Consider the following 12,667-nt stretch of genomic DNA (forward strand, 5'->3'; position numbering starts at 1 on the left):
ACCTCATTCATCACCAGAAAGTTCATACTGGAGAAAAGCCTTCAAATGAGATGAGGAGAGCAGCAAATGAGCTGTCTCCTTGGTTAATACATCATACTGAATAGGCTCTGTGTGGGAATCATCAGCTTGAAGTTGAATGCCAAGCATCTCAAAAACCCTAGTGTGGAGATTACCTATGAGTACCAGGTTCATAGGAAGTCTTTAAGGAGCTATGCTCTACTTTCTAACCTGTGCAGGGCCCTTGCTATACTTAATGTCACTGTGAGCTTCTTACCTCTACCAAGTGGCAGATCCCAATACTGTGCATCAGTCACTTCAGTGTGATCAGGGTAGATAGAACTTTGTGCTCTCCCATCCCCTGTAGAAAAGCATGATTACCCCGAGCACTTGGGTTTTGTCATTCTCTTAGGTGCTGTCAACTGCCTGGGACAGCAATAAAGCAGCCATAACCCTGGGGATCCAGTTCAGGTTCTGCTGGTGCCTCACAGAGTTTACCATCTTTGGTGGCATTGTCTCATATCATGCTAATGGTGGGTTTTTTTAGGTCCAAGTCACCCTCTTTGGGAATTATCTGCCTCAGTTTGCTCTGCTCTGTGCAAAAATAGACTATTGTTTAAGAAAAAAAAAAAAAAAAGAAGAAGAAGAAGAAGAAGGGGAAATTCATTTTGAGTCTGGTTAATACCAAAGTATAGGGAGACAGTATTTTAAGAAGCTTGATTATTAATATAAAATGGAACTAAAGAGGGAAAGTAAGAGTGGAAAAGAGAGAAAAATCCCTCATCTGAGATGGTCACTTTTAACTGAGATGAGCTACATATTTTCTCAGAGCAATTTCAATGAAAGTGAGGGTGTTTTTTGGGTTTGTTTTGAACAGACAATATATGTAGGTGGTAATAAACTCAAACAGAAAAGAATCTATATTAATAGAAAATAGTCTTCCTCTCACCCTTCCCTACAGGCCTCCAGTTCTGCATCCAGGAAGCAACCACTTCAGCCAGTTTCTTGTATATCTTATATATCCTTCTCAAGGTGATCTATACATACGCAATCATATATATGCCCCTCCAATTTTACTCAAATGAGAACATATTATATGTACTATTTTCCCCTTGCTTTTATCCCCACTTAAAAATATATCATCTGGTCTATATATATGGCCTAAAATTTAAGGTATCAGTGTGAACTCTATGATTTCTAGAATAAATTCACATATTCATATACATATATACCTATGCATGTACATATGTGTACATCATGTGTATATATATAATCACAAATATGTGCATGTATATGTGCATATATGCACAGACTCTGCTGAAAGGGCCCAGCATTAAAGACACCTGAGTAGTAATACCACATCTAGCATCCAGATCTTGACCCTGGGGATCCAGTTCAGGTTCTGCTGGTGCCATCATCGAAAGGAACCAGGGCTCCTCAAAGAAATGGCTAACTACAGGCCTGGATTAGGTCTATATGAGATAAGCTAGAACATCATATTAGGTCAGAAGGTAAGAAAGCACTGAAAAAAAATGATGGGGGCAGGTCACAAGAACACAGAAGCCAGCTAGAAGGGGTTCCTATTGGCCAAATCTGGGACAATTTGAGCGCCAAAATAATTAAGAACTGTAATGATTTATAAGCCATTGAGAAAATAAGAATCCATAATGATAACAGACAAATAAATAAACAGGTAGGAAGGGAAAGTTCTAGCTTACAGGAGAATACCAACTTCTGATTAGTAAATGTTGAGAATGCTGGAGTTGAAAAATCATTTGCAATCAACATAATAAAGGTTGTTTCAGGCAAAAATCATCAATGGATATTAAATATAGAGAGGAAATTTTTTGAGGAGAAGGGTATTTGTATGATCTTAAAGTATCTCTCCAAAGACTCTCTATTAGTTGCAAGAGAAAACATTATAATACATTTGAGATACTGAACACCTTGACTAGGGAATCAAAATTAACATCTCCAATGAGGGGAAGATGAACACTCTGTGTCTCCACATGTGATATCCTGAGGAAGCCATGAGATAAGTCAAGTCATTTTCCAGATGGGAATGCATAACCCAAACCAAATGCCGAAAAACCATCACACAAGCCCCAAATGAGGTACTTTTTTTTTAAGGGACTGTATTATTCAAAAATGTTTATGTCATAAGAGACTAAGAAAGGCTGTGGAAATGTTTCAGATTAAACAATACTAAAGAGACAACTAAATGCACTATCTGATCCTAGCTTGCATCCTGTACACAAATACACACATGGTATACTTATTATGTATAGGTATAATATATATATCAATATTTCTATACACATATACATATTTATATAGAGATAAATATACCTACTACACATAGAGAAAGAGATGTATGAATCTATAGAGATGTTTAATATATAGAGAGAGGCAAAGAATAAATCAATAATAAAGCAAATGGGGATAAAATGTTAACAACAGGTGAATAAATATGGGAAAAGGGTATGGAACGTTCTTTACTCTTATTCTTGAAGTTTTTTCTATGAGTTGAAAATTATTTCCAATTCAACAAGTAATAAAACCAAAAATATATTACAAAATTTTCTATATCACTATAGATTTATCTTATTTGTTTGTCTTTTTCATTTTTCAATTGAGATATAATTTACACAAGTAAAATGGCCAGATTTTAAGGGTACAGTTCAATTCGTTTTGACAAATGTATATACACATGTAGCACTTTTTAACCAACATATAGAACATTTCCTCAGAAAGTTCCTTTAGGCCTCCTTCTGGTCTCCACTATCTCCACCCTTAACAGCAGCCACTGTTTTAATTTTTCTACCACCACACCTTAGTTTTGCCTCTTCTTGAACTTTATATAAAAAGAATTACAGAGTATATACTCTTTAGTGTCTAGCTTCCTTCTTTCAAGAGAATATTTTTGAGATAAATCCATGTTGTTGCATGTTCAGTACTTCACTCCTCTTTATTGCTTAATGTTATTCCTTTATATGAATATGCCACAATTCTTTATCTATTCACCTGTTCTTGGAAATGTGTCTTCATTTCTCTTGGGTGGGTCATGGGGCAGGTATATGTTTAACTTTATAAAAAACTGCCGTTTCCACCTTGGTTATACCATACCTTACCACTTTTGATGGCTGCAAAATATTTAATTGATTGGGTAGATCATAATTTATTTAACCAGCCTCCTGTTTTGGGGCATTATTTCTTTTCCAATCTTGTGCTATTACCAACAGTTTGGTAATGAATATCAATATATAAGCATCTTTGTGTACGTGTATGAGGTATCTGCAGAATAACTCTTACAGGTAGGTCAGAAAGTATGTACACTTTAATCTTTGATAAACACCATCAATTAGTCCTTCATATTGGTCATTACCAACTTCATTCCTAACAACAAAGTAGGCAAGTGCCTGTTTGCCCCACAGCTCTGCCAAAGTTAGAGGCAAAACTTTTAATATGGTTATTTTAATTTGTTTTCCTTTTATATGTATCACAACTTCGGTTTTAATTTTTACTCACAATTGCCTATATTTGTTACCTTCACATTTTAGATCCTTATTTTCCTTTACTCATACTATTACAATTTCTCTTCCTTTTTCAATCTCTTTCTATGGTCTTGGACATCACCTTTTATATAACACCACTGGATTTATATAATTCCAGTACCCCTTTACCCAAGTCACTCCCCGACTCAAAAACCTTCACTGGATCCCCACTGCACACTGAATTAAATCCATACCCTTTATCCTTACACTTAACACATATTCCATGTTTCTTGCCTTTCCTTCCAAAAGGTTATCCTATATGTACTTCCAGCCAGAATGGGGCTTCCCCGTGGACCTCACATAAAGTGGGTACTTCCTGCTTCCATGTCGTTACACATGCCATCCCTTCTGCCCAGAATACCCTCCTCTCCCTCTCTGCCTGAGAAGTCCTACCTTCTTTGGAAACAAGCTCACATGCCATCTTCTCCCCATGCCCTAAACAAATACAGATAAGATGAAAGGTCATGCTTACCGGCACTTTCATTTTAAATTCATCTCTATAGTACTTAATGCCAATGTCAGTGAAAGTCCTCTGGATAAAGCGAGATGGACGAAGAATGAATATGAGCTGCAAGTTACCTGGAAATGCTACCTGGAAGATGATAAAAAGTATCAGGGCAAATGTCACACCCATTGGTCTCCTCTTACCTAAGATTACGGATGACAAAGTTAAAGTGGACACCACGGATGCCAAAGAATTAGAATATATTTCACAGGTTTTCACAGCGGAAAGAGCTCTTACCTGTCACATAACCTAAACCCTTCCTTAAAAACCAAACCAAACCAAACAAAAACATTTTCTGATTAAAAAAACAATTTATACTCTTTATAGAAAAATTGAGAAATTAATAAAAGTATGCATTAGAAGAAAACCACCCATGATTTCATAACCATTCTTAATATTTCAATCTAATTACTTCTAGGCTATTTTCTCTGCTTAAATATCTATCATAATTATACTCAAACTGTAGAAATTTTTGCAACCTGCCTTTTATTTATTTTTTTTAATTTATTTTTATTTAATTTATTGGCTGCGTTGGGTCTTCGCTGCTGAGCACAGGCTCTCCCTAGTTGTGGTGAGTGAAAGCTATTCTTTGTTGCGGTGCATGGACCTCCCATTGCAGTGGCCTCTTTTGTTGCAGAGCATGGGCTCTAGGGGCACGGGCTTCAGTAGTTGGGGCACATTGGCTCAACAGTGGTGGCTCGCGGGCTGCAGAGCTCAGTAGTAGTTGTTCCGTGGCATGTGGGATCTTCCCGGACCAGGGATCGAACTCATGTCCCCTGCATTGGCAGGCAGACTCTTAACCACTGCGCCACCAGGGAAGTCCCGCAACCTGCCTTTTAATTTAATATTATACCATGAGCTTTTATTCCTTTTATTAAAAATTCTTTGGAAATATTTTTATCGGTGTACAATTTATTTAACCAATCCCTTATTACTAGTGATTCAGGCTCCTCCATATTTTTACTATTATAAATAACAGTAAAACGAAATCTTTATCCACATTTTGGTACATAGCTTCCTAGAAAAATTACTAAGTCAAAGATTTAGTATTTTAAGGGTTCTTAACACAGCTTATTGCTAAGTTGCTTTCAGGAAGCATTGCCCTCATCTTGAGGTAAGGTCCTGAGAAATGAGATAACAGATTCAGGTAACAACTTAATGGCAAAATTGGGAATCCAAGTTTCCCATTGCTCGTGGCTTTCCATTCTTCCAGCGGTTCTCAAGAACAACCTCCTGAAGAGCTTGTTAAAAAATAATCTGGTCTTTACCCTGAAATATTCTGATTCATTAGGACTGGGATAAAGTCCAGATATCTGTATTTTTAACAAGTACATTAAGAGATTCTGACTGGTAACCAGGTTTTTAGATCCCTGCACTACAGGATCTTTTACATATAAAGGTAATCAGTGTAATTCTTGGACAAATTAGGCTAAAATATTAGATAATTAAAGTACTGTCTATGAATCCTGGGAAACCAGAACTCTCTAGAGATCAGACTTGCGGAATAGTCATGGGTACTGTCAACTGTCTAAATCCTCAGGGCATCAACCATCATCGTAGTTATCCCTCAAATATATGCTATAGGGAATCCCCTGGTGGTCCAGTGGTTAGGACTTGGCACTCTCACTGCCAGGGACCTGGGTTCAATCCCTGGTCGGGGAAATAAGATCCCACAAGTCACTTAACCCAGCCAAAACAAACAAACAAACAAAAAACTACTGTAACCAAAACTAAACCAAAGGGATGAAACAATCCATGCACAAAGAGAAAGAAGTCTTCCTTTCCCTCATCTTTGAAATGTAAGTTCCTAAACAGAAGATCCTTGCATTTTGTTATGTAATGACAGGACAAATGAGCTGAGACACTCTTTGTGTATCTGGATGAGGCTCCAGAGTGATCTGAGAGAGACTCTGCATGTGTCCATGATGTCCATATGTGTGACTGCTTCTCTAAGTAGGCATAATTGAAGCTTCAAATGTCCCTCTTCCACCCCAGACTCTATATTACCATCCTACAAAATCCCATTCTCTTCAGCCAGTCCCAGCTACTGCAGGCAGCCATGCTTTGGTGGAAATGTTGGTGTGGCTGGCCCCAATGTGCCTCTGCCTGCTTATGTGGCTGAGCTGCCCAGTCTGAGGTCCCTACAGAGAAAGGATGCATGTACTTGCTGGAAGGCAACAAATAGGGGTAAAAATCAGACTAATAAGATGGAAAAGGAAATCTATCCAAGGTTCTGCAATTTAATGCCCAAAGCAGGCACATATCATATCATTTTGTCTGGTTTTTCCAGTGTCTTTCTAATTTGTGAAAAAATAATTTGAAAACTAAAATGAAGACTGTCTTAAATTAGGTGATCCACAAAGCAAACTCTAAGATGAGAATTTGGGTCTAAAGAATTTACTGAGGAGGTGATCCCAGGAAACACAGTTAGGGAGTGTGGGGGTGCTGGTGAGACAGCGATGGCTTAGAGAGCCAATGTATCAATGAGGGGGGACTGCTGTAGGCTAGAAGTGCTGAGACCCTTTGAAATTCTGTGTGGAATGTACCTCAGAACTGTCCCAGCGAGGGGTGCAGAAGCTCGAGTATTTATTCACCAACACTCATGACTCAGTAGCTGCAGGTCACTCCTAGAGCACTAACTTAGCAGCACTCCCTACCTGCTCCTCTCCAGTGACCAGAGTGGTCAATAAGGTAGAGAGACTCGGGAAGCCTTTGACATGCTCAGCAATCATCTGCAAGTGACCTTCAGGTGGCAGAGGGGATATGGACGTGACACAACAGCCTCTGCTACAAAGACCTTCCCAAAATTTGGCATAACAGTCACTTCCCCATGACTTTGATGTGAAATAGTTGAATAGACAATTTAAATGGACTTTATAATAATAGCACAAAAATAAATATTTACAGCTATTCGTGTCAAGGATGCTTTTACGGAGCTCCATTTGTCCCTTCGTCTGTCGATAACAATGATGAATCCGATGCTGGCAGCCCCCGCACTGCAAAAAAGGGTGGTCAGTATCAGAAACAGTGAAACACATGGGTTCTGTGGGGCTCCCTAAGCAGAGCGATTCCACTGCCTCCGTGTCACTCCAGGCTCGCTGTGTAAACACCCTGCACAGCGTGAGGGGATAACCAGGTCTGACTTCTCCAACAAAGGAATCAGCTTCCTCTCCTCATCTCAGCCTGTCAGCCTTCACAAAGCAGAAATATTTCATGCCTCAAACCCTCTCAAGGGCTCTGCTTCTCGCTGGCAAATGTATGAAACACCCAACAAGCACAAGGATTCACGTCAGTCGAGCACCACACGTCCCAGCATAGACAGGGGACCTCGAGGTTGAGCTCTGCCATCTTTCCACTCCAAAGACTGACATTCAAGGATCTATCACCACCCCTCCCTAGGAGTCAGTCCCAGGGTTGTTCAGAAATAACACACGTCAATGGGAAAAACAACTCCCTTCCAGTGCCTGGCCGTAAATGGCCAGAAAACCGTAGGCGTGAGAAGATAACTTCATTAACAACAACAACAACAACAAAGCTCTTTGGTCTCCTCTGAAGTTCCCACAAAATGCTCATGAAATTTTTTAGAACTAAAGTCCTGAAAGGGAAAATATTTTTCCTTCTCTCTCTTTGGGAAACACTATGGGAGGAAAGAGCAAGGACTTTGGAACCTGGTTCAAATGCTAGTGCCGCCACTTACTAGCACTGAGACTTGGAGTGATCACCTAAACTCTCCAATGCTGTTCCCTTATCAGTAAGATGAGAACAAAGCATCAATAATGAAGTGGTTAAGAGTGCAAATTCTGAAACCAGGCTGCCTAGGTTTGAAACATGAATATATATATATGAATTTATATATAGTATAGTTGTGGGGAGGGGAAGTTACTTAACCTCCATAGTTTCTCAGACTCCTCATTTGTAAAGTAGGAACAATAATAGTACCTATCTGTAGAGGTGATGTGAGGATTAAATGAGTATGTATAGGTGTATAAAGTGCTCAGAATAATGCCTGGCACTTGGCAACACTGTTTAAGTATTACTATTATGATGATTTCTTATGTGCTTGTCATGAAGATTAAAAGAGATCAAGGTCACAAATAGTAGTTGGCCTATAGTTAACCTTCAATAATTCTAATATTGGGTAAAAGGTGAGCTTTACCCTAAAAAGTATCTGTACGCAAATAGAGCGAAAGACCTAAGTAAATTCTCCAAGAAAACATAAATAGCTGACCTGAAGTAAGCATTACTGGGCCAACCCATTATCACAGTTTCACACTGACCCAGGTTCTCTCACTGGGGACATTTTCCAGGCCAGGCCACAGTGTAAAGAAGGGTGATCCTACTGGTTGGAAGAGGCAGGGATCAGAGATTGAGGACGCAACTGTGGCCAGAATTTGAGGAGCATAGCTATCAAGAGGGGACGCCTCAGAGAGGGAACTCTAGAACTTTTCCTGGAAATTCCCCTTTAATGCTTAGCCAGCTCCTGGGCCCTGTAATTGTAGCTGAGACTCCAGGAGGCTGGCAGAGAATAGCAACTGCACATGTCAGAACGGATAAGAAATTATGAAGCTTGCATAGTTCTGGGGAGAGACAGTTGGTGTTTGGGTCCAGTCAGAATTGACAGACTTTGATGAACACCCTGGGCTTTCAGGTGAAAGTCTAAAAAGGCCATATTCTAGGCTAAATGAAACATCATAGGAGTTTCCACAGGATTAAGGCTACACTCTATCAGTAAGGACAAACAGGAATAAACTTGCCCTAAGTAAAACTAAAACCAGGCCTCAAAAAGAGGTGAGTCACCAGTATTTTAACTGCCAGTACATATATATGTGTAACTGAATCAATTTGCTGTACACCAGAAACTAACATAACATTGTAAATCAACTATACTTCAATTAAAAAATTTAAAAGATGCATTATTTCAACAGAGAATTATAATCCATACATAGTAAAGAATCAAATGAACCTTCTAGAATTATAAAACATCAATGTCTGTAATTAAGAACTCATTGAATTTTTTTAATAGCAGATTGAATGCAACAGAAGACAGGATAAGTAAAACAAGACAGATCAATCAAAAATATTCAAACTGAAACACGGGGGAAATGGAAAGAAAAGAATGTAAAGGGGATGTGGCACATGAACAGAAGTCTCAGAAGGAGAGGACAGAGTGTATATTATAGAAACAATACTTGAAAAAAATAATGAAGAAATTTCCATATTTGATCAACGACATCAACTCACAGATTCAAGCAGCTCTTCCAATACGAAGCAGAATAAATATAAAGCAAAACTCACCTAGACCGATCAGAGCCAAGTGGCTGAAAATTAAAGATAAAGATAAAATTCTCAAAAGCAACCAGTGAAAAAAAGACACATTACCTACAGAAGAATAGCATTAAAAATGATCGCTGACTTATTTTTTTTTAAGCTTTTTATTGGAATATAATTGCTTTACACTCTTGTGCCAGCTTTTGAGGTACACCAAAGTGAATCAGCTGTATTTATACACATATCCCTATATTCCCTCCCTCCGCAACTCCCTTCCACCCTCCCTATCCTGGTTCTCTAAGTCATCACCCATCATCGAGTTTATCTCCCTATGTTATGCAACAACTTCCTACTAGCTCTCTATTTTTCATTTCGTAGTATATACATGTCAATGCTACTCTCTCACTTCGTCCCAGCTTCCCCTTTGCCCCCCACCCCAACCCTGTATCCTGAAGTCTGCTCCCTACATCTGCATCTTTATTCTGGCCCTGTCACTGGGTTCATCAGCACCATTTTTTTAGATTACATATATATGAGTTAGCATACAGTATTTGTTTTTCTCTTTCTGGATTACTTGGCTCTGTATGACAGTCTCTAGGTCTATCCACCTCATTACAAATAACTCAGTTTCATTCCTTTTTATGACTGAGTACTACTTCATCGTATATATGTGCCACATCTTCTTTATCCATTTATCTGTTGATGGGCATTTAGATTGCTTCCATGTCCTGGCTATTGTAAATAGTGCTGCAATGAACATTACGGTACATGTTTCTTTTCGGATTATGGTTTTCTCTGGGTACATGCCCAGTAGTGGAATTGCTGGGTCATATGGTAGTTCCATTTTTAGTTTTTTAAGGAACCTCCTAACTGTTTTCCATAGTGGCCGTACCAACTTACATTCCCACCAACAGTGCAGGAGGACTCCCTTTTCTCCACACCCTCTCCAACAGTTATTGTTTCTAGATGTTTTGCTGATGGCCATTCTGACCAGTGTGAGGTGATACCTCACTGTGGCTTTGACTTGCATTTCCTCTAATGATTAGTGACGTTGAGCATCTTTTCATGTGTTTGTTAGCCATCTGCCTTTGGAGAAATGTCCATTTAGGTCTTCCACCCATTTATGGATTGGGTTATTTGCTTTTTTGGTATTAAGCTGCATGAGCTGCTTGTATATTCTGGAGATGAATCCTTTGTCCATTGCTTTGTTGGCAAGGATTTTCTGCCATTCTGAGGGTTGCCTTCTTGTCTTGTTTATGGTTTCTTTCACTGTGCAAAAGCTTTTAAGTTTTATTAGGTCCCATTTGTTTATTTTTGCTTCTGTTTCCATTATTCTAGGAGGAGGGTCAAAAAGGATCTTGCTTTGATGGATGTCATAGAGTGTTCTGCCTATGTTTTCCTCTAGGAGTTTTATAGTGTCTGGCCTTACATTTAGCTCTTTAATCCATTTTGAGTTTATGCTTGTGTATGGTGTTAGGAAGTGTTCTAATTTCATTCTTTTCCTTGTAGCTGTCCAATTTTCCCAGCACCACTTATTGAAGAGGCTGTCTTTTTTCCATTGTATATTCTTGCCTCCTTTGCCAAAGATAAGGTGCCCATATGTGCTTTGACTTACCTCTGAGTTCTCTTTTCTGTTCCATTGGTCTTCCTTTCTATTTTTGTGCCAGTACCATACTATGTCTTGATCACTGTAGCCTTGTAGTACAGCCTGAAGTCAGGAAGCCTAATTCCACCAACTCCATCTTTCCTTCTCAAGATTGCTTTGGCTTTTTGGGGTCTTTTGCATTTCCATACGAATCATAAGATTTCTTGTTCTAGTTCTGTGAAAAATGCTGTTGGTAATATGATAGGGATTGCGTGGAATCTGTAAATTGCTTTGGGTAGGATAGTCATTTTCACAATGTTGATTCTTCCAATCCAAGAACATGCTATGTTTCTCCATCTATTTGTATCGTCTTTGATTTCTTTCATCAGTGTCTTATAGTTTTCTGCATACAGGTCTTTTGCCTCTTTAGGCAGGTTTATTCCTAGGTATTTTATTCTTTTTGTTGCAGTGGTAAATGGGAGAGTTTCCTTAATTTCTTTCTGCTTTTTTGTTGTTAGTGTATAGGAATGCAAGAGATTTCTGTGCATTAATTTTGTATCCTGCTACTTTACTAAATTCATCAATTAGTGCTAGCAGTTATCTGGTAGAATCTTTAGGGTTTTGTATGTATAATATCATGTCATCTGCAAAAAGTGACAATTTTACTTCTTCTTTTCCAACTTGGGTTCCTTTTATTTCATTTTCTTCTCTGATTGCTGTGGCTAAAACTTCCAAAGCTATGTTGAATAATAATGGTGAGAGTGGGCACCCTTGTCTTGTTCCTGTTCTTAGAGGGAATTCTTTCAGTTTTTCACCATTGAGAATGATGTTGGCTGTTGGTCTGTCATATATGGATTTTATTATGTTGAGGTGATTTCCTTCTATGCCCATTTTCTGGAGAGCTTTTATCATAAATGGATGTTGAATTTTGTCAAAAGCTTTTTCTGCATCTATTGAGATGATCATATGGTTTTTATCCTTCAGTTTGTTGGTATGATGTATCACATTGATTGATTTGCATATAATGAAGAATCCTTGCATTCCAGGGATAAATCCCACTTGATCATGGTGTATGATCTTTCTAATGTGCTGTTGGATTCTGTTAGCTAGGATTTGGTTGAGGACCTTTGCATCTATATTCATCAGTGATATTGGCCTGTAATGTTCTTTTTTGGTGACTTCTTTGCCTGGTTTTGGTATCAGGGTGATGGTGGCCTTGTAGAATGAGTTTGGAAGTGTTCCTCCTTCTGCTATATTTTGGAAGAGTTTGAGAAGGATAGGTGTTAGCTCTCCTCTAAATGTTTGATAGAATTTGCCTGTGAAACTATCTGGCCCTGGGCTTTTGTGTGTTGGGAGATTTTTAATCATAGTCTCAATTTCCGTACTTGTGATTGGTCTGTTCATAGTTTCTATTTCTTCCTGGTTCAGTCTTGGAAGATTGCATTTTTCTAAGAATGTATCCATTTCTTCCAGGTTATCCAATTTATTGGCATATAGTTGCTTGTAGTAGTCTCTCATGATCTTTTGTATTTCTGAGGTGTCCGTTGTTACTTCTCCTTTTCCATTTCTAATTCTATTGATTTGCATCTTTTCCCTTTTTTTCCTGATGAGTCTGGCTGATGGTTTATCAATTTTGTTTATCTTCTCAAAGAACCAGCTTTTAGTTTCATTAATCTTTGCTATTGTTTCCTTCCTTTCTTTTTCATTTATTTATGATCTGATTTTTATGATTTCTTTCCTCCTGCTCACTTTGGGATT

General features: G+C 38.5%; 1 protein-coding gene and 1 non-coding gene across 3 annotated transcripts in view; one reads left to right on the top strand and one right to left on the bottom strand.

Moving 5' to 3' along the window:
- The window catches only part of MCF2L2 (MCF.2 cell line derived transforming sequence-like 2), a 277,613-nt gene that overhangs the window by 155,844 nt on the left and 109,102 nt on the right, over positions 1 to 12,667 (bottom strand). For both annotated transcript variants that reach the window (XM_057738080.1, XM_057738081.1), the window contains exons 4-5: positions 6,962 to 7,052; positions 4,024 to 4,143 (exon numbers count right to left, since the gene is read on the bottom strand). In XM_057738080.1, the coding sequence (XP_057594063.1) occupies positions 4,024 to 4,143; positions 6,962 to 7,052 (211 nt within the window). The remainder of the gene's footprint in view (positions 1 to 4,023; positions 4,144 to 6,961; positions 7,053 to 12,667) is intronic.
- Positions 5,645 to 5,718, top strand: TRNAE-CUC (transfer RNA glutamic acid (anticodon CUC)). Its single transcript has one exon. It is a non-coding gene; the product is annotated as a tRNA-Glu (tRNA).

Source organism: Hippopotamus amphibius, chromosome 6 (assembly GCF_030028045.1).
Source record: "Hippopotamus amphibius kiboko isolate mHipAmp2 chromosome 6, mHipAmp2.hap2, whole genome shotgun sequence".
NCBI classification, from domain to species: domain Eukaryota; kingdom Metazoa; phylum Chordata; class Mammalia; order Artiodactyla; family Hippopotamidae; genus Hippopotamus; species Hippopotamus amphibius.